Source organism: Lates calcarifer, linkage group LG16_LG22 (assembly GCF_001640805.2).
Source record: "Lates calcarifer isolate ASB-BC8 linkage group LG16_LG22, TLL_Latcal_v3, whole genome shotgun sequence".
In the NCBI taxonomy this organism is placed as follows: domain Eukaryota; kingdom Metazoa; phylum Chordata; class Actinopteri; family Centropomidae; genus Lates; species Lates calcarifer.
The window spans coordinates 11,993,448-12,019,730 of NC_066848.1; the positions used below are offsets into that span (position 1 = coordinate 11,993,448).

Below are 26,283 nucleotides of genomic sequence, written 5' to 3' on the forward strand. Positions count from 1 at the left end.
TGCCACCAAGAGATTCACATTTGTGGTTTTGGTGACATCCTCAATAATTGAATGGATTGCCATGAAATTTGGTACACACAATCATGGTCCCTGCAGGATGATATCATCTAGTGTCATCATCAGGTCAGAATGTTAGTTTGTCCAATACATAAGTTTACAAGTTAACAAGTTTACAACTAAAAACTTCTCATTAGCTTCAGGGGTACTTTGTGTTTAGTTCTAACTGACCATGCTGAGTGAACATTGTAAATATACCTACTAAATATCAGCATGTTTTTGTTGTCATTGTGAGTATGTAAGTTTACTGATGTTGGCTTTAGCTCAAAACACAAAGAGCTTGCATCACTGTAGACTATTATTTTTTTTATTCAAACAGCACACAGTCAGTGTAGATTGATAAGTCTTCAAGCATATACTTCGTGTGGTTCATATGTGGTTAGTCTGACTGAATTTTCAGTTTTTCAGGCCAATTTCCCAATTTTATTTTACGATAACCTTTAAGTCGTGGATTTATAGATCCTGGCCCAAGGGACTTCCTCTTTCCCATTTGACCCATCACCTTTTCATCCTGGCCCCCGGCTGAGTTACCATGACAGGCTGAACTCTAAGGACGAGAAGGTGAGGACACGATATGAGGGGGTTGAGGGAGGCGAGTCACAGTGGGGTTTTGAGACAGAAAGATACACGCATGGCTGAACAAATTTTGCCTTGAAGTGCTGAAGTTGGGGTGACAGCCATCATGTGGGGACTAGGGACAATGGGCTGCGGGAGAATTGTGTGTATGTCTGTGTATGGCCTTTGCAGCAATACTCCCCATGCTATCCAATCACTCAGGCCATCTACTGGAGTGACATTTCAGGAAATTTCCACTGATGTGGGACTGGGGCCCCAGCTGTCAAGATGGAACAGCAGGGGAGGGGTTGGGTTGGGTGAAATGAGTAGGAGAGAGAGTGCAGGAGAGGAGCATTGAATGTCGCTTATCAGACTTGGCAAGATCTCGCAGCTTTATGGCTTATGGGGGAGAACATTGATAAGTTCTCTCTCTTCCTTTCTTTTTCTGTCCCTGCGTGTTATTGCTTTCAGTGATAGAGCGAGTGATAGCCTCTCTGTGATGTTGGCAGCATAACTGAATGACATTGGTTTTGTTTTCTGAGCTACCTAAGATGAGATACGATGCTTTCAGCTCCCCATTTATGAAACCACATCAGTGCATTGGATATAGATGGGTTTCTGGTCAGGAGAGAGTGTTTGTGTTTGAGTACTCTAAAGTGGTTGTGCGAGCATTTCAGTGAATATTGTTTATGTTTTGCACTTCCTGAAGAGTTTCACTAATGTGTTTAGGTTAGTTTTCAAGCTGTTAGATGTGTTCCTTTGATTTCTTGTCTAAACATTTAATCATAATTTGCCTTATGCATTTTGCTTCATACATAGTTGGTGTGTATGCATATTAGAAGGCATGATATGGGATAGTGTTCCAACTTTGTAATTTGTGTGACTTAGTGAGAGGACGTGACATTTACACCCACCTCTATCTTGCCCTACCCTGTGCCCAGGATCCAAACCATCCAGTGAGTGTGTTTGTGCATGGTGATCATTGCTAAGGTGTGAGAAAGATGAGGTGATTGGATGCGTCTGACCCAGACCCTGTTAATATGTACAGTATGTATGCTTGCTCATGTAGTTTACTGAGTTTGCCGTGCTGCTCTCACTGTGCAAACACAATTAGCTGATTTGCATCCAATTAAAACTTCAGTGAACTCTATCTGTAACCTTTCCATGCTCTCTAATTTCCAGATACCATATCAGGCGGCATCTCGACCTTTTGGCAAACGCAAGTACGAGAACTGGAATGAGCTAAGCGTAGTAGTGCTACATTTCTATTATCAAGACGTACACAGCAGCTGTCTGGATGGTTAGAACCTCTGGCCGACAGTCGGCCTCTACTATCCAGTGATTGAAAGTGAAGCCTGCATGTGATTCAAACACCCAAGCTGTTACTGTTACTAGGCCAGAGGCTACTACTGGAAAACTTGGGCTTAATTCCAGTCGGTAGGTTTTATTGGCCAATGCTCCCTACATGTGTATATTTTGATAGGAAACATGTCCAAGAAGTATCTGTGGTCACAGAGAGCCGTGGAAATGTAAACATTCAAATAGAATTTGTCTACATTGAACTTGGAGGCTGACTTACTGACCTTTTAACAGACAATTCTGTCTGCTGGACTCTTTCCAAAGCGTATGTTCCTTCCTGTCTGACATGATTAACAGAGTAATGTAATTAATAGCACTGAGAAACTGATAGTAGTGAGTATTTACGTCACCTTGCTTTGAGGATACTCTTCAAAATAGAGAGAGGAGCACTGATCTTACAGTTGATTATTTTGCTTTATTTTATTATGGTTTTTGCTCTGACATGCATGTATTTTATTGTGAAACCTGATATTCATCACAACTAATGACTGTCTTTACACATACACTTACAGGTATCTTGTTAAATCACTTGTACTGTACATTGGCCAATAAGCCTTAGGTGTATTGGCATTAACTTTACAGACATAGATCGACTTGCATCTATCACCAAATACATTGATTGATAGGTGTATAAATGACTTTTATGAGTATGGCAAATATCTCCAGGCTCAAAACAAAATACAGACTGCAAGTGCTCAGGTGGCAGTTGACCTTTCTTCTGTGAAGAAAAGCAAGAGCATATGAGTGTGTAAGTGTGTGTAAATGTATTTGTCTGTGCTTGGATCAGTGTGTACTCACACAGTAACACAGGACTTCAGGGTTTTCTGGGTACGGCAGCACTTTCCAGGTGGTTGCTTTGTGTGTTTGTGCATGTGTGTGTGTGTGTGTGTGTGTGTGTGTGTGATGATACTTTGATATGGGGCTGGCGTACTGTGCGAGAGTGAGTGAGGCTCCCCAGACACAGTGCTTCTTGGCACATCTCTATGATCCCATCATGACGGGGAAACTCGACACTGGGGAGGATATTCCACTGCCCAGCAGCTTAGGGAGAGTAACAAGGCTGCACAAACACACAGCTCCTGCAGTTCTAGTAACAGGGTTTGGTGAGGTTACAGTATGCCTTCACAAACACACAGCTTCACACACTCCTACAGTTTGTCACTTACAATACAGAAACTAATGTACAGTCCTTGCGTGTGCAAAACTACATTTATACACCTAAAGACACACACACACACACACACACACACACATATATATATTTATGTATATACACACATATATGTGTGTGTGTGTGTGTGTGTGTGTGTGTGTGTATATGTATTTTTTTAACATGCACATGCACACACCCCCACCCCAGGGCTGCACTAATGAACACCCCCATTGCTGAGCGGACAGTGAGATGATTGGCACAGAGAAAGCATTACACCAGCACATTCAGGCATATGGCATGTGGACCCACTGATGGGCACACACATATGGTGCTGGTGGCTTCTGCTGCTTCGCATGGGAGGAAGGCACTGAGCTCGCCTTTGATCAGACTCCAAATCACAGAGCACGGCACACAAAGTACAGCCTAAAAATCCCTAACTGTTTAGGTTGCATTATTCTGTCTCATTATTTAAAAAAACAAACAAATGCTGTATAACTATTAAAACCATTTTTATGCTAAATGAGTACTTACACTCTTACTACTTTAAATACCTATCTCTTAGAATACTTCTGTACTTGTACTGAAATAGGAATTTGAATGCTTAAGTTTACTTGTGATAGAATATTTTTACACTGGTGCACTGGTGCTTATACTTGAGAAAAGTATCTATGCACTTCATCCACAATAGCAACACAATAACTCAGAATCCTATCTTACACAATAGATAACTCACCTAAAATGTCAAAGCCACTCACACATTTTCTAAACCATATTTGCATGCACTGACTACAACATTAAGGATGCATATGTTGCTTTTATGGAGAAAACTGCTGCAGTTCTTGGTCTTTTAACCACATCAGCAAAACCAACCTACAGTTACCATGGCAACTTTTGTTTTCTTGATGTTTCCTGTGTGTGTGTGTGAAGTTCTTGGAATATCCCACCACCTCGCCCACCAGAGAGTAACTGCTCAGGGACTGTATTGTCATAGGAATCAGTCGCCATGGTGACAAGACATATCCTAGGGGCTGATATGCCAAATATGGTGTCTATGATTGGCTGGGATGATAAGGGTCATGACCTGTGAGGCCTCCATATCCAGCCATCAACAGGTTGTCTGTTTACCTGTCCTGTCTTTCTCTTTATTGCTTCTCACCATCAGTTCAGATAAATCACACTTCAATTTTCCTTGTGTTGATTTCTTTCCTTTAGCCACTGCCCTTCCATTACATGAAAGATATCAAAGTAAAAGCACCACAGTTTTTCACTTATGTTTTCAATTAAAAACCACTCAGGATGCCTCATAATGGTTACCAAAAGGAAATGGTGTTTGATTAATGCCCAAATTGAAGTTCCTCCTCAGCCACAAATATAATTATTCTGTCCACAACAGATTACATAACAGGGACTTACTGTAAATGAGCAGCAAAGTATTGAGAATTAAGAGACACATTTAATAGAGAAGTGCGCAGGAGAACAATGCATCACAATATGTCACTTTTAAATAATTTCCCTGCAGACACTGCCAGCACCAAGATGACCAATTGTGTATCTTGCTCTTTTGTACAACATATTGCCTACTTTTTAAAGCCCTGGTGAAATGACTTATTGCAGAACGGTATGCTGATATAAAGCAGCCTATGAACAGGAAGACACCGGGTGTGATTGTGCAAGGCCATGTATTACTGTTCCCAACAGACCGTGAAATTGTTTATTCTTCTGCTGTCATTACTGTGTAAAACAGAAAAGGGATCACTTTCCCTTACTGCACAGCCGTCCCAGTCAGACCGCCACTTGTTTCAGCCAAGAAATTAACTCCCCATTGATTACCGGAAATTTTTAATCAACAGGCGACTGTGTTTGTTGTTGTCGTTATTTGGATATCCCACTGAAGTCGACGCAATAGCCTTGGGCTATTGTCGTGGAAAAATAAAGTTTCAGCCTATTAAATTATCGACCCAGATTATATTTCTTCTTGTCCTGATATCGACTTGGGTTTGTTCCACAACACTAGCCTCATGGTGAAATGGCAGATGATGCAACATAGATTTGAGGAGTTTTTCTACTGTTTTCACATTGTTGTCAGGTTAAATGATTGCTTCCCTACCATCAAACCAGACCGTGGGTTTTAAAATGCTCAAAAATGCGGCTGATGTTTGCGAATTGTGGCTCTGTAAAATCATGTGAAACCTTGAGACCTAGCCCACAGGCTCTGTGTGCGCACCACTTCCACTGGTGTTAGAGAAACATAAATGCAATCTCTTTTGTTTCAAATGTAAATCCAACTTTCCCCAGTGGTTTATCCTGGGATAACCTGCTGCTCCACATCAGCTTCTCTCATCTTTTTTTTGTGCTGGTGATGAAGAGGAGGTGGTGGTGAAGCATGTATAGCAGTGGACGGCACGGTACACTGCGTGCTCCACTGTTAACCCTGCACGAATCATAATTTTTTTAAGCCTTCTTTGATGTTTGAGTTGATAGAAATTCAAGCTACGCAGTGAAATCAGGGCTTGTTTTTGATCTCACTGATGGTACTCATCCTGTGATTGTCTCCTTTTGCATTGTGGCCACATTTTCAGTAACACAAAGAATTTTTCTGTTGATTAATTAATTTTGTTGCTTCAAGGTGACCTACATACGGTAATCTGTTTTTGTTAAATAGTATGTAACCCCCTGTTATCCTTCTGCTTTTAACTGCATATGAAAAAATACCCATTCAATCCAAACCAATTCTGCTCACCAAATTGAAAAGAACATACCTCCCCCTATAGTCAGTCAACCGTTTAAGACCCCACCTCAAATCCTCTAGTGCACACTGCCTGCCTGTGTGTATGTGTGCGTGTGTATATGTGTCAGTGTGCTTATCCTCTCCACCATGGATGTCTGTCTGCCCCTCAGTGGGGAAACCATGGAAGGACATTTTGGTCTGGTTTGAAGGGGACCGTTTGGTCGTGACACACATTTAGGTAGGTTACCGGTAGCTAAGTGGGTTAAAGCGCACGTCTCAGGGTACATTTTGCTTATCCGGAGGGGAGACGTTAAAATAATTTAGATGATGGAGTAGGAGAACGAGGGGGATATCAATGGGGCATGAGTAAAATAGAGGGTGTGTGAGCGAGACCCAGTTTGCATGTTTGGTCGAGCCAGAGTGGACATGTAAATGATGAAGAGAGCATAAAAACACTCACCTAAACCACAAATGTTTATTGCCTTCAGCCATGGCCTTAATGATCAGGCTGCAGACATCCTTGAACACTTCACATGCTGTCTGATTCCAGAGCTACAGAGAAATTGAATATAAATCCATGCTTTATGATTAATTTGTTTTCTGTACTACATGTCCTAAATGGATTTTTAATTGTCTCTACATTGTTTCAGCTCTGCACTGCAAACTATTCCATTCACATTTTGTCTTTACTGTGGTTTTCTGATGTATTTCAAACTCATTCCCTTCTTACAACTCCCACCTCCTCCTCTCACCACATCCCCCCATATTGATGCATTAGCCCCTGGGCCAAGTGTAGGTGGAGTGGGGGGGGCGGTTTTGTGTGGGTGGATCTATTTCCTGTCAGTCGAACCACTTGCCATTTGACCTCACACCTTTCATACTGCTCTCGCTTCTACCTCAAGGCGTTTCCAGTCCAGTCAGAGCACACAAAGATTTCTTCACACTGAAGGAGCAGCAGAGAGGGGAAAGGAGGAGATTTATATTGTTTAATGGTGATATCTCACAGACAGGTCTGCCCTGGTGTGACAGAAATGTAGTTCCATACAGACTTTATTTTCTGTGAAATGTAGAGGTCTGGTGTTTTGAGTGTGAAAGTAGAGAGGCAAAAAAGAAATCTTTTAAATTTGAACATCGAGATCCCTTTATGAGTGAAAGACAAGTGGAATTCCTTCATGTATTGCACATATTCACATTTTAGGTTATGTTGCTTATGTTTCTAATAACAAACACATTTTTAATGCATTATACAAGGTCAGCTGTGCACTTCCAGGACATTTGGGACTGTTAATGCTGTTGAGCACTAGAGGGCAGCAGAGTACAAAGAATAAGTACAGACTGGCTAGACCATAGAGGACACATTGCTTATTATTTTTTCAGAACAGATGTTCTGATACATGACAGCACATGCGCTGCAGTTTGTGACGACTGCTGCAGCACAATGACTGTGCTTATCCATATAAATGAATGATATAGATGAAGCTGTGAAATGACCACTGGGAAGCAATATCTAGTTAATAGGAGCTTATGCATAACATGAGCAGGACAGTAAAAGGGCAGTTAAATCTTGTCACTCAGCTGTGTTGGTTATTCTGTAACCTCACCATGACCTGTCCGGCTCCAACCCTCCAGATGCTGTCTTTGCTTTGCCTTCTTTTGTTAGCATATGGGGACACACTGTTGTGGCCGCAGAGGTCAAAAAGGCCAATGAGACTGATGCAGTGATTGGTCATGTTGCACCCGAGGGAGTTGTGGCAGTGGGATACACAGACTCAGGACAACATAACTCCAAACAGATAAGAGACTGACCCAAACAACATGGTCTCTGGGGCATCTGAAGACATATAAAGATTTGTATAGTTTGGCTTCTGACCTTGTATTGTGTGTGTGTAAGTGTAGTACAATATTTACATTTTTACATTTTGGAATTCCTGATCATATTCCTGAAAGACCACGAATAAGTTCAGTATTCCCCAAGTGTCACTATTAGTGCTGCAGTTACTACTACTTCTACCATTTATTTAAATCATTTTCATTATTGATTTGAATTTCTATATCAATTCATTTATTTATTATTATTTATTACAATTTATTTATTAATTCATTTATTTATTTATCAATTCATTTCTCTTTTCATTTATAAAATCTCAGAAAAATTTGAACAGTGAAAAATTTCCATCACAATTTCCAAGTATACCAACTTGACCTATTATTTAAATTGCTTGAAGATATTTTTTGCTCTGAAAATTCTTGTAGATTCATTTACTGTTGATAATGAACAGTTAAACTGATTAATCAGCCAATTGTTTTAGGTCTAATAATAGCTACCACTGCTACTAAATAAAGATAACCATCCAAATTACGCACTCATTTAATGTTAGTATTTCTCTAATACATGTAGAACTACTTTCTGCAACATATTCTTCATTTTGAGTGATTTATTTTTCTGGTAGTGGTTGTTTTATTGTGGCTTTATCTGCATGGCATAGTGCCTGGTAAAACGGTGGAAAACATCCAATAATCATCCACTTCTAGAGTTCACCGGCCACCAGCCAGCTCTGCTCTATTGTAGTAGTTGTGATTTTTCTTGCTGGTGTTTGAAATATAGGACACCTTGGCAGTGGCTTTTACTATGGCTATGGGAGGTTACAGTCTTCCTTTGGCTATCAAAGTGTAAATGGACTTTTATCAATGAATGACTTGTTAAAAAGGCATTAGAACTGTCAGCTACCTAAATGCTTGTTGTAGGTTTTTGTACGTGTGCTTCACAGTAAATTTCTCTTCCTCTTCATTCATCATGATTCCTCTTTGCATATCTCTCCTCGGACAAAGGTTTTTCTTTTTCCCCCTCTCAGAATCGCAGTTTGTTTATCATGTGCACACATGCTCTGGCTTCTCCATGCATCCACATCCACTCATGCTCATGTACCCACCCCCTGCTCCCACCCTTCCCAATCCCTCTTCTTACCTCTCCACGCTCCTTATCCATCCATCCTGTCTTCCCCAAAGCCACCCCATTGGCTCTCGCCTAGCAACCGCATGATAATTTGGCATAATGTGACACCCCCTGATGCATGATGGGGGCTGTAAGTCAGCCTCACCCCCCCCCCCACCCCCCAAACCATGCTGGTGGCTGGTGTTTGTGGTTGAAAAGAAAGAAAAATGAGGCGGGGAGGATGAATATGTTTGAGGAAGAAGAAAAGGGAATTTCACGCTCATATCGTTACATGACTGGTGTCCACCGGCTAAACCTGTCATCTGTCCCTGGAGGGCTGTTCTCCTCTTTTTCTAGCAGCAGTGCCCGATCATCTCATTTCTCATTCTCAGCCTTTCTCCATATGGTTACCATTCAGTCCATATGTACAGTTAAAGGCATGACCAGATACAGTAGATTCTGCAGAAAGCAGGCAGGCATGTGATGAGGCAGCCTCTCTGTATCAGCAGGACCCAGCCAGGCTCATAGGTGCCTCTGACACGCAGGCAGGCAGGCAAAGAAACACAAAGATGGCCGCTGCGTGCTCTGTCTGTCTCCCATGTCTGACGTGAGCACGGCCGGTGTGAAGGACATCCTAAATAAGACGTCTGGTGTTTCTTCTTTTTTTTTTTCCTTCCTCCTCTGTGTCTCATTTCTCCCCTTCTCAGGGGTGGAAAATCAAACAGGATCTTTTTTTGTGTCCCCTCTCTCTCACTCTCTGTGTAGATCTTCTTTCCTGTCTCTCCCTTCTTTTTCTTCTCCTCCTCCTCCTCCTCCTCTGTCCCTCTGTTTTCAACAAAGACCCGAGTGATTTGGTGAAACAAAAGCTCCCCTGGTCCTGTTTGACCTCTCCATCATGATGTCAATGAACCCAGATGGTGGGATGACCACAGTGCGATTAGAGAGGCACAGGACTTAGAACTAAGAAATTACAGAAACCTAAACACTTATTTCTTATATTTTTTATTTGTGCAGTTGTTTAATTATTAATTAATGAATTTACTAAATCATTTATTCATTGTTGTCTGGTTGGTTCATTTGAGAGGTTTTTGGCTTGATTTGAATCAATGAGTAAGTCAAGCACGATGTCACCGTTAAAACAGTCAAACTGGCAGCACTGAATATCATTAGTTATGGCTATGTCTTCTTTGTGTGTGTGTGTGTGTGTGTGTGCGTTATGATATTTGTACCATCAGGATCATCTTGTCTCTCCTCCCTCCCTCTCTCCTTTCACCCGTGTCCTTTATGTGTTCTCCCCATTCCCATCCCCACACTTCGCCACCTCCAGCTGGTAATGTGTGTCCGCATGTGTATATGTGTGTATGATAGTAGGTAGGTGGGGGGTATACAAACACACACACATGCACACACTCACCCACTCTGCTATTGCTCCCCGCCACCATTTCCTTTGCTTTCCTCACACGGTGCCTTTGCTTCATTCATGCACTCACACCCTCTCACACACAATTTATCTCTTTCTCTCACACTGCATCTGTCTCTCTTTCTTTCACACACACACACACATGCGCACACAAGCACATAGCACATACACACACATATGCATGGTGGAGCACCAGGTGAGGTACAGCAGCGGGGACCGGAGCAGAGAGAAAAAGAAAGAGAGAAACATTTAAGAGGACAGACCGAAACAGAGCGTGGTTGCTGTGGTAACCATTCCCCTCACACCCTCCCTCCCTCCCTCCACCTCCATTCTCTCTCTCTCTCTCTCTCTCTCTCTCTCTCCTCTCTCCTCCCTCCACCTCTGTGCTGGTGATGCTCGTGTCTCTTTTCTCTCCATCCGGTTTGTCCTCACCTCTCCTGGACGCACTCCTCTCACACTGCCAGCGGATGACACACGAGGAGGAGGAGGAGGAAGAGGAGACAAGGAGAAGCTGCTGTCTCTTCTCTCCCGTCTTTCCATCACTTTAAAAAGAAAAGAGAGAGAGAGAGAGAGAAAAAGAGCAGACCAGACCAGAGCAACAACCAAAAGAAAGGACACACAGGATATACATACATATATAAAAGAAACCCTACTCTTCTCCATTCTCCTTTTCAAGGAGGGCATTTTTCTTCCCTTTCCCCCCCTTTCCTTTTCTACCCCGATTTTTTCCTCTGAGATCCCGGTTTTGTCAATTACAGCCCCTGAACTTCTCTGGGATTTCAGGTGAGGCACGCGTGTGTAGTGTGTGGTGCTTCTACATTTTTTTATTACCTATCATGGCTCACGCGGCCTCCCAATTGAAGAAGAATCGGGGGGAAGTGGATGTGAATGCAATAGAGGACGAGAAGGAGAAGCGGAGGAAGAGCAGGAGAGCAACGTCCCGGGAACAAAAGAGAAAGGTAACAGACGAGGGCTGGCTGGCTGGCTGACTGGTCGGCTGGCTTGGCTGGTGGCTTCATCTGCTCCGCTCCTCTAGCATCATTGGAGCGTGACTATGTGTGTGTGTTTGCATCTCTACATCTCAGCTTGACTACCTAGATCAACTGGGCTTGGAGGTTGCCTCCTCTCACATACATTCATTCATGTACATGCTTATTTCTGTGCATAAATCAAGACACGTGGAGACTGGAGACATGCTGTCCATTTTAAACAGCATCTCTAACCTTGTACACTAAATGTATGCGTGTGTGATGATGTTTCTCTCTTTCTTCCTTTGACAGCCTGGGTGTTCATTGTCGGTGTGCGTGTGAAGTGTCTTTATACACATGGTAGCTGAAAGTCAAAAATAATTTCACCTGTTTGTATGTGATCATCTCAGCTGCTCATCTCTGGTGAGGTGAACGCTGTGCGGATGGACACATGGAGCATTTTGTTTTCCTGCCTCTGACTCTTTCAACATTCCCTAATATTGTCTTTCCTTTGCAAAACTACATTACTCAGGGCTTCCTTAAATATCCTCCTTGATTTAATGAGAAATGAGGCGGTCAGTTGTTATGATCATCCTGTGCAAAGTATGATTTGTTAGATGTAATTTAACCATGTGGTGGGCTTTCATTTCAAACAAGATAAATGCTGGGAGTTGTGAAGATGGTGATGTCATGTTTGCTTTTAAAATGGAACACATGTTATCAAATGGGACATACACAGGCCAAGATGAGAGAGAAAAAAAAAACTCCTCATGCACCTTTCACTTGATCATGGTTTTGGAAATGTGTGTGAGTGCTTCAGTGGGTTTTTGTGGGTTCTGGCTTGTGTGTGTGTGTGTGCTTGGATGCACAGACAGCCATGTATAATGCATACACGACTGATTTATTGATGACAAAGCTTTTCATATGATGGAGGAGGAACTGAAGTGCACGTGGGTCTCTCCTCCTCTTCCTCCTCTCTTACATGTCAGCTCTGTACTTTGGACAGAGCAGTGGGAGAAACTCATGCAAAATAAGGAGATATTCTAATTATAGAAGAGTGAAAACATTATAAGCTACATAAGCAACAAAAGGAAAGGTTTACTTGTTGTCTATCCACAAAATAAATCCCTCACTGTCTGAAGAGAGAGCATTCATTACAATCTGCGTATTGAATGTGGTAGAGATTTGACCGTGAGAGATCTGTTCAATAACAGTGACATTTACTGTACTTTGCGCCCATGGGTGCCTGGTTTTGAATTATGCTGCAGGCAATGTTATTTGACCTTAGCATAAACAAGAATCGAGCTACTCAGGCCTAATCTTTTCTAAACCAAAAAAAGAAAAGCAAAAAGATTCATAAGGTCAAGAGTTTTTAGAGATCTACTTCTTTTTGTAGTCAAGTATGTTTTAAATCTGCATTCACGCCTTTAAGTGCACATTGCTTCTTCCTTTCCTCTGTGGTCATGTGCATGTGTGTGTGAATATTATATATCTAAGATGTTGATCTGTATAGGAGGTTTTATAGTCCTTATGAAGGGTCATGTTTCATAGATGAGGAGAGGAGATGATGAGAGGAGAGGGGTGTATTGACTGAACTGTGCACAGTGCCATCCATGAGGATAATAAGCTTTCTCTCCCCACCTCGACCTGCCCCGCGTCCTTCCCTCTGTCCTCACACCAATCCACTCTCCTCGATTCCCTTCTCTGTCTTTCAGGCTCTTTTTTTGTCCCTTTTGTTTTTCTAGGACTTTGTCTCCTCACTTTTGGCTCAGCGTCTCTCCGTCCATTCACGTATCTGTCCCTTTTTTATTATTAGCGCTGTTGTTTGGCTCATGCTCCTACCTTTTAATAATACACTGTCACAAAACAAAGTCAAACACTAAAGTTAATTTGTTTGTCAGCCGGTGTTTACTTTAGGGATGTGAACTTCAGGCTATCGCTCTTGGTCCATCTCACTCCCACACAGCGGTTGTGTTTCTCAACACACACACACACACACACACACACACACACACACCAAGTGCCTTCTTGTCTTCATTCCTGTGGTTGTGTTCTTTGGCTGCCCTTGCTCATGCACTGTTTTCCCTGTTGGTGGTCTTTCAGCTTTCACCCTGTCCAACAGTACATGGAAACAGACTGACTGAGAGGTGTCAGAGTTGTAGACACACATGAAACAAAATGTGAATAATTGTGTTAACTTGCACTTACAGTATTGACCTTATTCTTAATAAGATTATTTACTCGTATGTTGCTGATATAGCTTTTTTAAATGCTATAGAGCGCAGCCTAAATAATGACTGAAAATCACATCATGTTAAAGTTACATTATCAGTTTGCCTCGGTTATTTTACCTCAAAGCCTTTATTTCAGTCTTGTTGCTGCTGTTGTAAACTGATATGGTTGTCTTGGTGCAAATTGTGCAACAAACTGCTTTGAGTCACTCCTTTCAGAGCTCTACAAATGCTATATTTAGATGGTAAAGCAGGTACAAAACTGTAGAGAACACTTGTAAAAGCAGAATGGTGTTTTCCCATAGTCACCAAGCAGGGAGAATGTCTTCAATACTGCAAAATATTGGGTCATTGTTGCTTTAAGGTGTGTATATATTTAAAATACCCTTAATTTGAAATACATGTAGTTTTTTTTATCGCTGTATGGTCATTAATCAGCATAAAGGTTTAGTTCTTCTTTCCCTGCGTAAATCATAGGTGCGTTCACTTCTGTAGTTGAGGTGTTTCATAGATGAAAAACACATTATGTGCAGTTCTCAGCTGATTATAAATATGGGCCTGTTTTCCTACTGTCTGCAAACACCACTTCTTCAGAAAACATTAATAATGAAGTCAGCAGTGTTTTAAATTTGGATGTTGTTTAGTGGTAGTTAATTTATTGAAGCATCTGTTGCAATGGCATATTCCAGTCTTGTGTTTTGAGCATTGTCGGAGTGAGGATTGCGCTTTTGTTGTCCTTTGGATCGCAGATTGAACCCAGGAGGTCATCAGAAAATAGTGTTGATGTTGCAATTCCCCATCTTGTTTGGGTTAATATCAGAATATAACATAATATGTAGTCCACTGAAACATATGCTGCATCCAGTTTGATTCCCTTATTCATACATTCACTACTTTATAACTACACCCTGGTTTAAGGAGCAGAAACTTGTGATTTTGGTCTTGTCACAGGTCGCACAGCAGTAATTTTTACATCTATAAAATGTTGCACACATTAAATTGTGGGATTATTAGCAGAAAGTGGTGTACATACTATTGACTTCTTTGTTTATTCCATTGTGGGAACGTTTGTGGACACTACATGTATATGGTATGTAAATTTCACACTAAGAATTCAGACACTCAAGTAAATTGGTGGAGGGTAGATATAATGCACTGTGTAGTAAAAAGGCAATGATTTTGGACACAACCTGAGAAACCGATTACCAAATGCAAAAGGAGATCAACAAAGCGCAAGTGAGGGTGCTGAGAAATAGTTTGACACGAGACCTGATGCTTTTATCAGACGCCACTCAGCTCGGTGTCGGCCTAATGGAGTCCATGGTGTCTGTTGAGGGATCCCTGCTGCATGTGCCTAACAACTTGGTGTAGTGTGTTTGTGGTGTGTATCATCAGGAAAGCAGCACAGAGGGAGACAGGGTTCCTACCTTTAGCACCCTGGGAATCACAGGATGTTAACCTGAGAGACTGAGAACAAGGACTAATGTCCCTGTGCTGTTAGAGTGCTTTTGAGAAAAAGTCTGTGAAAAGTGGAAACTCAGTAGCCGCGGTGGTCATCTGAATGGGAAACCCCCGTTACACTGTTACATAAATTCTCCAAGCTGCTTTACCTCTAATGACATTATCTAGAGCCAGGAGCCCCCAATGGATTCCCTGAAAGAGAGGAGCTAAGCAAAGCGCAGGTTTCCTACTGCCGTGTCCCAATTTTACACACCGTTCCGGTACACAGAATGTGCGTTGGTACAGTACCTATTGTTTCTCTCACAGGGCTTATTTGGGCCAAGCTTTTCAACAGTCTAATCCGATAGTGTTTCATCTTCCAAGGAAATTCTGTGCCTGTTTATCAGTTTTATGGACCTGTCTCTAAACTGCCACAGTGTTGAAGTCAAATATTGTTCCATTTTCTTAACTGGATCATCGGGAGTGCATTTGTGAAATTTAATCCACTTCATTAAAAATTCCAAAGATCACTGGCACGTCCCGCTCATCAGAGGTGAATGTCATCATCATTCATCACCATCATCACTGTTCATTAGGAGGTCTGAATCTGGATCTGGTGGTGAATCTAAAGCGAGACTTTGCAATGACTGCTGGAAGGCGAATGGCAGTGTTGAAATTGGATTTCAGCCCTGTGCTGCCTTCAGAGCAAGCCCATGGCAACAGTAGCAAGGCAAGAGTCTGCCCGGTCCTAAGAGGAAAAATAAACCATGGGGAAAAGAGTCATCAGGCTTAAGGCAGGCATGGAGGGAGGATACATAATATCAGTGCATATTTTAATAGACTTCTCTCCTATTTTTCTTTTCTTTCTGTCTCATTTCATTCTCTCGTTTCTCTTCATTCACTTTCTACTATGGCTGAAACAAAGCCGGCACGCGTGTTGCTTCCTTCCCCCCACCTACCCCTTCACCTCCTCCCTTCCCCACCAGCCCATAAAAGATGGAGGTTAATGAATTCGGCGCTCATGCATGCCTCAGCTAATTGCATTGGCATTGGGAACTCCTCCCAGTATTACAAAATGTTTTCACCATCAAGATGGCCACCGACTAGACGGCTGGCGAGTGTGACTTTGAGGAGACTGCCAAGCTTCTGTTCATGGAGATAATGACAATTGATGTTGCGAATATTGTACCTTTATTATCTCAGTGGGAATATGATGTTTGTGATTTTGTTAGATCAGGTTAATGAACTAAGAAGCTGTTGTCCAGTTTGTAGTAAAACTTTGTGTGTGTGTGTTAATCTCAGAGGGGCAATAGTGACCCTCATCAGTCAAACTGAATGTCACACTGTAAACACCATCTTGATTCTGCATGCAGGCACCCCACACACATAGCAACTCACACACACACATACACTTTTAAACACACAAATTCTTTCTAAAAATCTCTACCTCTTTTGTCTTAACTGACTCCCATTCATACTTGCTGGTAAGAGACCCCCTACTGCATGATGGGGGACATAATATACTGTCTTTTTTGTGCAGGAAGAGCATACAGTAAGTTTAGAGGTAATATGATGCTTCAGCAGTGTGAGTTAGTCAGATCAAGTTGTTGTCTTCCAAAGTTACATTTATCTTAGTACAAAATTCACGTTTTGTTACTATGCCTCCACTGCAGCTCAGGCAGGGAAACACTATCTCTGAAAACACAAAGAGGAAATTATATACTGTACACTGTAGACTATAACTTTGGAAAGTATCCACTTCATTTGACAAATTCAGACAGCTGAAACTGTATATTAGCTTCCGATGAGGTTTCAAATACTTCTTTGCACAAAATGAGAACTGTCCTCTGTCACTTTCAGTGGAATCAGGGTAAGAAGGGATCTTTTAATGGCCATTTTGAACAGTAGGAGTGATTACAGCCAGAAAAACCTGTGTCAGTGTTCATATATGGTCACATGCTGGGTTCAGATCACCTAGGAAAGTAAAGAAAACAATTCAGCATATAATCCACCGTAATTTTATCTCACTGATATCAGTCTCACTATTTACTGTTAGCTCTCTTTACACCATATCACATATCACTGCATTAAATTACTATTATTACTATTCTGTTTATTTATCTACTATTGTGAATCACTTAGTATCATCTGATCTAGAAAGGTACTACTGAATAAACTTCGCTTACTTAATTTGTTCCTCACTCATTTACAGCTAAAGCAAACATAATATTACCTACTGCCACTATTTCCTATTAAAATCATGCCACTAGTGAAACATAGGGTGGCTTTTATTGTGAAGCAGTCACAGGAAACATAATGTGTTTGTCACAGTTTGTCACAGTTGGTCATTTTTTTAGATTCCAAATTAACCAGGACTGAAATCTAAAGGATTACGATTTACAAACACCCCATACTTAAAACTGGGCGTACTCTGGTCCACTGAACCAACTTGTGATGTTTTCTCTGTCACACTACTCAAACCTAAATCAGGTCTGAGATCTACAGATCAAATCCAAAAAGTCAGAACACTTCTTCCACTCTAGGCAATGCATGCTACGTGGCTGTATCTTATTATCCATTCACACACACCATAAGTTAATCAGTCCATTTTTAATCCCCACTCTTGTGTTTCACATGGCCAGAAACGTGCAGGATCCTCCAATGGGCGACACGCTCTACTGTATGCTGCTATTGTTCTAGATTAGCTTCAGTCTCTAAGGGGAAATGAGAGCGTGTAATAAGGATTGTTCTAATTATTGATCCACCACTTCGAGGGTCCTCACTGAGAGTACTGCTGGGGGATGGTGTGTGTGTGTGTGTGTGTGTGTGTGTGTCTGTGGTGTTGGGATTTCTTAGGGAGCCTTCGTAACTGGAAACCAGTGCGTGTGGGGATTTGTTTGTCCTACCACTGAGGGAAAAAAAAAAAATCCATGTTGTCTAGTTGTGGTTTTTGGTTTGGCACATCCTGACAGTCATTTTCTTTTCTTTTTTTGTGCATCAGGTGATTTAAGTTGTGTTCAATATCCTCTTTCCACTCACATGGGTGGTGGAAATACTGTGTGTGTGCTTTGAAGAGTCAGAGAGAGAAAAGCGGCGAGAGGGAGGGATAGAGGTAGAAGGAGAAAGGAGAAGATAAGGACTAATAGATGGAGAGGGAGAGCATGTGTGTGAAAGGGAGGAAAGAGTGAGAGATAAGGAGAAATGGAGAGAATCAGAGAAGCAGAGAGAGGGAGAGAAAGGAGAAAGCATGATCGTAGCTTAAAGGTCATTTGAAGGTGAGTGGCGTCTTTCTTGCCGCTCTTCCAATCCATGTGCACCCTCCCTCCTCTTCCCCCCTCTTGCTCTCTCTGATGTGGTGTCCTAGTATATGTACGTGATTTCACTTATAATAACATTTAAAATCCACATTCTGTTTATTTTCAGTGGTCGTTGCTGGCTCCATTTAAATGGCAAGGTGCCATGCAACATAGAACTTTTCACTACCTTGCATCTACAAATATTGCAGATAACTCAAAGGGTTTTGAAGGGTGTTATATTAGACGTAGAAGAATTAAATCAATCCATAGCATAAAGGAGGATGTAACTCTTCAGTCTCTCTGAAAATCTCTAAATATGTAGTTACATGGTTTTCATTGGACAGGAATGAAATTCATGTTATATGATACACAGTCACATTTCACATGTCAGAAATGTCAGACGTATGACTGTATATAAGTTAATCACATGTGATAGCTATCATTTTGAATGTGGAAAGCATTTGTGAAATGGTATGTAAATTTACATTTGCTATCTGGTAGGCTTAACTGGAATGAGCTTTTGCAGAATTATTGGAGAATCAGTGGCAGAATCAATGCATCCAGAGCTGAAATGAACAGAAGCATAATCAGCATCTACAGTATTTTCAAAGTCAATAACTATTTAAGTCAATTTTCACGTGAAAGAATAAAATGTATTTGTGTATCACAGTTACAAGGATTGGCTGTGACATTTTATGGACCATGTGATTGATTGGGGAAATAATCAGCAGATTAATCAGTAATGAAAATTATTATTAGTTGCAGCCCTAATGTAAGTGCAGAAACAACATACTGTGACTTGAGGCTATGTGAACAGCGAATATAAAATGCATGTAAATACATCAAGCAGTGCTTGTGGTGTAATTGTGCTGCTATACAAATGAACTATATGTTAATGCAGCACAGTTCATGTGTTTCATTTATTATGTTGGCGTCAGATGAATGATTTTCCAATCCTGCTTGGTAACAGAGGGTTAAAAGTCCTCTCAGCAGGATATGGTACTGTTGTTTGCCTTGTTGGAAATATAAGCAGGGGGCAATCAGAGGCTGTACTGTAGTTCATGTTTGATACCAACACATAATGAGTGGATAGTATCATTCACAGATGTTGGAGAGAAGCATCTTTAACAACACCAAGTGAAGCCAGTCCAAACTGCATGACCTGCCTCTCTGAACAAGTCTACCATAGACTTCCATCTCCATCATTCATCTCATTTAGATAGGACCAACTCACCTCTGACGCTCGGAGAGTGAGACAGAAAAGGAGTTTAACGCAGTAAGCACAGTTCACCGTGAGATTATTCTCACATAGTTACAGATACAGCAATGCTGCTTAATGATGTGATTACAGGGCTGAATGATAGGGTGGGGTGGGGGGGCAAAGACAGAAGAGCAGGAAAGATAAGATAAGAGAGCAGAGACTTGATGAGGCAAGGACAGAGGGAGAGAAAGAAAGGCCAAGGGGGAGCAGGTGTGAAGGAGATGCAGAAAGAAGAGAGGTGAAACGGTGACACCATGAAAACAGGGAATAAGAGAGACAAAAGAGACAAGAATAGAAACCTGGACAACAGGCCGTGCTGCGATTGGTGTTTGAAAGGCAGCAGAGGAAGACGTCTGCTCTGCACTCAAACATACAGTATACACAGAATCTGACAGTAAATGATTAGCTCTCCCTCCCTTTTACCCACTGCCACTATGTTTTTTTTCAGCCTTTCCAACTGATGCATAATTTCTGTCTTTAGGTCACTCACAACTCACTGAAGCAGCAGTGTGCATATGTGTGTGTGTGAGAGAGAGAGAGGGAGACAACACCCCCACTCCAACAACATCACACTTATTAATCCCCTACTGTGCATCAGTGCCAGACCTCTTCCATCAGGCTCTTAAATGCATCAAATGGTGCGTCACAGGCATATGTGCGTGTGTGTGTGTGTGTGTGTGTGTGTGTGTGTGTGTGTATGTGTACATTTATGCATATATGGCAGGTGCTCCTCATACACAGATAAAGCTTATCCTATTGAAATGGTGCTGTCTTGCTCTCTTTCTCACACCACACCACACACACACACACACACACACACACACACCAACACCAACACCACTCTGTTGACCCTTGGGACTCACGCCTGTACAGCTTGATAATTACTTTCTTTTGCTCGCCCCCGCCTCCACCTCCACCATCACATCGTCTCCCCGTCCTCCACTTAACCACCTGCCACGCCACCATCACGCGCAGCGATAACTAGAATCACGTGGTCATCAGTTTTGTCGTTTAGTGGCTTCAAGGTCCCAGCACAGCTCAAAAAAATAAAAGATTCAACAATCAAAATGCTCAAATTTGTTTTAGCGGTCTACAATTAGAATTGATATTTGCTTAATATCATGTCTCAGAGATCCTGACCATCCGTCAGGATCTCTGTCAACAGCTGTGGGTTCATCGCCCAGTGTTCTCACATTTTCTTCGCCCAGAAAAAAAGCCTCTGTCCCCCAGGGCAAAGGCAGGATCGTGTGGTCCTGGCCTTGTGGCAGCACCCGCCACAACGCAGGCTGGAGCTCAGAGGCTCAGGAGCAGAGGAAATGGGCTGTGTTAGGACAGATCGATGGTAATCACACCTCTTCACAGTTAGCTCTCTCGCATTGTTGGGGTGGGGGTGGAGAGAGGGAGAGGGAGAGTGAGGGGGGAGGGTGGGTTGAGGCAGGAGGTGGCAGCAGGAGGGGTGTTTGTCAGGGCCCCCTTGGGAGAAGAGAAAAGCCTAGATTCATGATTAGAGAAAAAATATTCACCCTACCCACCCCCCCGTATCCCATGTCCCAACTCCCAAACATGGATGCACCCCTCCGTCTGAACACACTGATTGCGCTGGGAAATTGTTTTAGCTTTTGCATGTCCAGACTTCCTCCATCCAACTATCCCTCTATCCTTTTGCTCTTTTTTCACTGTAAAGGATTAAGCTGTTACGGCCCTTGTGCGCTGCATTTGTGTGTATTCTTACCCTCTGAAGCACAATAAACCTCTTACAATGTCCAGCTAATAGACTCAGCTACAACATTGGCTCTTAATAGCACTTTGTCACAACATATAGAGTGTATTTTTCCTCTTGGCCCTGAGGCAAAGACTCCATTGCACCTTAAAAGAGGTAATTTAGTGTGAAAAGGTTGCAGTCTTTATTGCGGTGTAATCTTAGCATGGAAATTCTGTGTTTTCACAGTGTATGCGTGGCCTTGGGTGTACTGCGCAGTATAGTGGGAGGTAAAACAAGAAGTGAAATGATATCTTTTGTCATCTGCTGGCTTGTACTGTACAACATTAAAGTAAGCCTGTGCAGAGCGATGTAATCCAGTGTAATGCCGACTGATGGGGAAAGGTTGATTGTAGCTCCAAGGTGGGATTGGTATTCTTTTACTCAGCTGGTTATGTGTCAGATCACCAAGAAAATAGACCTTTAGACAGTAGAGCATTACAAGCAGACACATACACACACATACACGAGAAGTCTTTGGCTGCATTTCTCATGTTTTTATGAACAGTTGTGTGGACAGCCAGAATAGTAGAAAAGCATTCTGTCTGCTTAACGTTTGATTCTGAATTATTCACAAGCAGCTTTGCCAAATATGTTTGCACTCTGTTATCAGTGAACGCTCGCAGCATATTGTGGGATGGAAAGGCCAATGAAGACACTCCTTACTGGAAGACTGGACTGAAGCAGCAGAAAATTCTAAATAATAACACAACCTGGTTTACGGTGGACTTACTGCAGGAAAGGTCAGAGAGGATTCCTGCCATGGTAGGGCTGAATCGCAGTATCAAATTGTACTATGTCTGAAATTCAAGGATGAGGCAGGGAAGAGAGCTAAGTGGTGATGTATATCGTGCCTATATTTGTGCCCCACCCCCCACCCCACCCCAAATGTCCTCGATTTCAAACCCAGAGTCTGCTGAGTTTTTTTTTTTTCCTCTTTTAGATTTTTTTCCCCCCTGTCCTCCTTTATGCCCTTTTTCCTGGCTCTTCCTGAGAGTAATCAGAGAAGGAAAATCAATGCCTGGCTGGGAATTGTTAGAAAAGAAGTGTGGGCTCTGTTCTGTCCTTTGATCCAAGACATCATATTTTTCATCATTGTGGTACTGCTCATTAGTGAGCTTCAATGATTATCTGTAAGTTTTCATCAGGCCATTAATGCACACTAAACTTTTTTTTTTTTTCTCATTTTTAATGTGACCTTTGATTTTTTTTTAAGTTGTGATTTTCTTACTATTTCTGTCAAACACAGGACTTATGTTTGATTACTGTTGCTACATAAAAATGTACTACAAATGCTAGTTTTAAAGGCACAAATCAGTGTGGGTTTAGATTTAAGGTTGACTTCAAGACTGCTACATAACTGTAGGTGTCCCAGAATAATCAAAGGCTGTTTTCTGTTGTTTCTTTGTATCAAATGTGTAATTAAACCAGGTTCACAGATCCCTGTTTTTAAAGGGCCTTTGAATCTTTTTTTTTTTCTTTTTTTTTTTTGTATGCAGGGCCTGAATAACATTTTATTACCATAAAGGATTGGTGTTATGAGGGGAATTATCTGTACATGTTGTGATATGACTTTACCCCCAGGGCAGAACAGGAATTCAGGATTGATGCTGTGCTCTGGCTCTAGGTGCCCTCAGAGCCCACTGCTCCTGCCAGAAATTCATCACTAATACTGTACAGCAAGGGCAAAAACACAGGAGGAGAGGGGAGGAGAAGTTATGTGTAAAATGAGAAAAGCTTGACTGAGAATGCTATGGTATGAGAAGGAAACAGAAGAGAGCTGAAACAACTAGTTGATTAATAAATTGATCGATTGTCAGAAAATTAAGTTTCAGCTTCTCCATTGTGAGGATTTACTGATTAATATCATGGTAAACTAAATATCTTTGGGATTTTGGACAGACGGATGGACAAAACATGACATATTATCACGTCACATTGGGTTTCAGGAAACTGTGTTGGACATTTAATAGAAGCTATTTGGTAGTAGCTGCAAGTAAAGATGAAATAACTTAACAAATTCAAAATTTCAATATTTGCTGTTCATCTCGTCCATGATAGTAAAGGTGATATTTGTGCTTTGGAGTATTGATTGGACAAAAGAAGGAATATAAATACACAAAATTAAAGTAACCTTATTCATACTGACAATAATTGTTAGTTGCAAAGGGACATTTGTCCTGGGTTCTGCATTTGATGTTGAATGAAGAATCTGTCACCAGTGAAATGCTGTTGTTAAAAATCAAGCAAGAAATATGACTGTTATCGTACTGATGATGATAGTGAAACTTAATCTTTGCCGTATCAGCTTTCACCTCACACAGTCATTTCATTACCAACACATGGGCCCGCTCTTCCAGACATAACTGAGTCATGGCCATTTCTTGTATTCCCCATGTGATTAATAATTTTTCTGCAGCATCACTCACCATCATCACACAGATAGTGAGCAAATTTTCCTCAGTATCATCCCATCTTCTTCCTCTTCTTGTGCCCCCCCTCCCTGTGTTTGGTTACAGCCACTTTGTTGAAAATAGAACAGCCCTACAGCAACTTCTAGCCAGCTCCCTTGATGATGTGTATTGCTATGTTGACAGTCTCACACTGGATATTTTTGGTTTCCTTTCTGGTTCTTGTTTTTTGAAAGCAGCTCCACTCAGAAACACTGCACCTCCTGTCTGTGATCTGCTTCATCTGTGTTTCATCATATATCTATAGTAGTAGTATGATCCCACCCAGCCATTTCCTACCTGGAGGGAAGTGAGTAATAATACCAAGAGCTGCGGCATTATGCTGATAGTCTGTTTGTTGTCACTTTGCCTCTATTTCAGAACATGGATTATAGTAGACAGTCTAAAATCCTTTATCAGGCTGTTTTGAGGTTAACTATGTATCATCTTGCTGGAGTTGTAGTTGTGCTGAAGAAATTTGTTGATTAATTCATTAGTACTTTGGCAGAAAATTAATCACCACTGACTGTGAAAATTGATCAAATTTTGAAGTCACTTATAAATTTGGTGGATTCAGCTTCCAAATGGAAGGATTTGCCATTTTTCACTGAATTTGCATAGTCAAAAACTGAGAGTAAATGTGAATGATCCGCATTGTAGATTTTTTTTGGTTCTATGTCCTGATAAAATTCACTGTTAGAAGTTACAAGTTATTCACAAGTTACATTCATTTTGTCACATCAGCCCAACAATGCAATTTTTAGTACCACAGCTATCGCTGGTGCATCTTGTTTATCTTGTTGTACACTGTGAGGTAACTGTTCTGTAGATTAAAAAAATTGGGAAAGGGGAGAAAGTTGGATCAGATTGTCATTCAGTACCTGTAGGTAGTTTTAAGTATCACAATTGGTATTGGGAGAAAAGAAGTCAGAGTGGTGTGTCCTACATTGTTTGGACAAAACAAGAAATCTGACCTTGAGTTCTGGTAATGAATGTTTTCACCATTTTCTCAGATTTTATAGACAAAACAAGTTGATTAATCGACAAATAATCAACAGATTAATCGATAATGAATGTTATCATTTGTTTCATTGTCATGTTGTAGGTTACAGCACTAAAACTACACTATACAGTTTGAAATTCTATGCTACATTAATAAAAAGTAGACATTGCATCGTTCTCTCTGTCTTTATGAAGTTCTGTCTAATCACGGACTTTGCAATCTGTCAGCTCGAAGGCCTGATCTGATGCACTGAGACGCAGCAATATGAGTCAGATTGTTGTTAGTGTCGCTGCTGACTAGGTTGCTGTCACCGTGCGTTTGTGTGTGTGTGTGCATGTGTATGCGTGTTTGTTGCTGAATGGGATGCTGTCAGCTGTGTGTCAGCCATCTTGACACCCTCAGTGCACCTTTAACTTTTCTGGGACCTTCACTCCTGACAGCCCAAATGGCTGCTCCAGTCATTAGGGGAAAAAAAAAAAACACGGACACACACACACACACACACACACACACAGTTGCTGAAGTGTCCAATTAGAAGAAGTGTTGGGACTAAGCAGAAATGACACAGAGTAGACAACAACAGAAAGAGCTGTGCTTGTTCATCTTCTCACACGGTCAGCATGACTTTTATATCATTTAACCTTTAGAATTTGTTGATACCTATGATGGAATTTATTGGCCTAAAATTTATTTAAAGGCCTTTAAGATCTTACTGATTACTCTGTTTGGTGACAGTCGACTGAATAAGAGTCTCATATCACATTATGATGTGTTGGCAGAATTGAGATTCAGCAGTTTAATTCAATGTCAACATGACGCCAGTAAAGCTTTGAGTCAGACACAGGCCATTTTACAACTGGTGCAGTGAGGGGCTATGGTGCAAACGGCTGTTTGAATGGGTGGGGGGGGAAGGGGTGTGTGTGGTTGTATGACTATTTTGTGTGTGCAGCACAGTATATGTGTGTTTTCTACATGCATGTATCTGTGCCTGAATCTTTAGAGCTGTTCCTATTCTGAATGTGTGCTTGTGTGAGGGTAGATTACATACATGTTAATGTTACATGTAGGAGGCACTTCAAGGTGAGCTGAGTGTGGGGGTGGAGGCTGTACAAACGTGACTTGATCATTTGAGTTGTTGCTGACACTGTCATAGCCTCAAAGTGTCCTTATGGGAACACATATCACCCTTAATCTGGTGAAGATAACCTAAACATTTATATTTTGTTGATAGCACGTTTTCTCAGGAAATTTTTACTGACTAGAGTTGAGGACTTTAGACATCAAAATGGAAAGCACTCAGTACAGAGAGAGGGATGAAATGAGAGTTGAAAAAAGATGAGGCAAAATTAAGTATGGCAGATCAGAATCCACCTCAGTGAAAAGAGCAGATACACAAGGGTGATGCTGAGCTGTAGAGAACAGAGCACTTTGTGTGTCTGTTTGTTTCTGTTTCTGTGTGTGTTTGTGGGAGAGTGTGTGTGTGCTGCTCTGTTGGCTCTTATAGCCAAGCTAACTGACTGTACCCATCAGTCAAGGTTGTGTCTTATTATAGGTCATTAGTCTCTCTGCTCAGCTGCGACCTTGACGCTAGCTGCTGGAGCATGCATATGTACCACAGTAGGCAAAATGAATGTGTGTGTATGTGTTTGTGTGTGCACCTAGGCTGCTTTG

General features: G+C 41.5%; 1 protein-coding gene across 1 annotated transcript in view; it reads left to right on the forward strand.

The window, feature by feature from the left end:
- Positions 1-10,571: 10,571 nt before the first annotated feature.
- Positions 10,572-26,283, forward strand: part of LOC108897297 (ankyrin-3-like) — a 93,811-nt gene continuing 78,099 nt past the window's right edge. The window contains 1 exon segment of the mRNA XM_051076931.1: positions 10,572-11,163. Within this exon segment, the coding sequence (XP_050932888.1) occupies positions 11,041-11,163 (123 nt within the window). The 5' untranslated portion in view covers positions 10,572-11,040.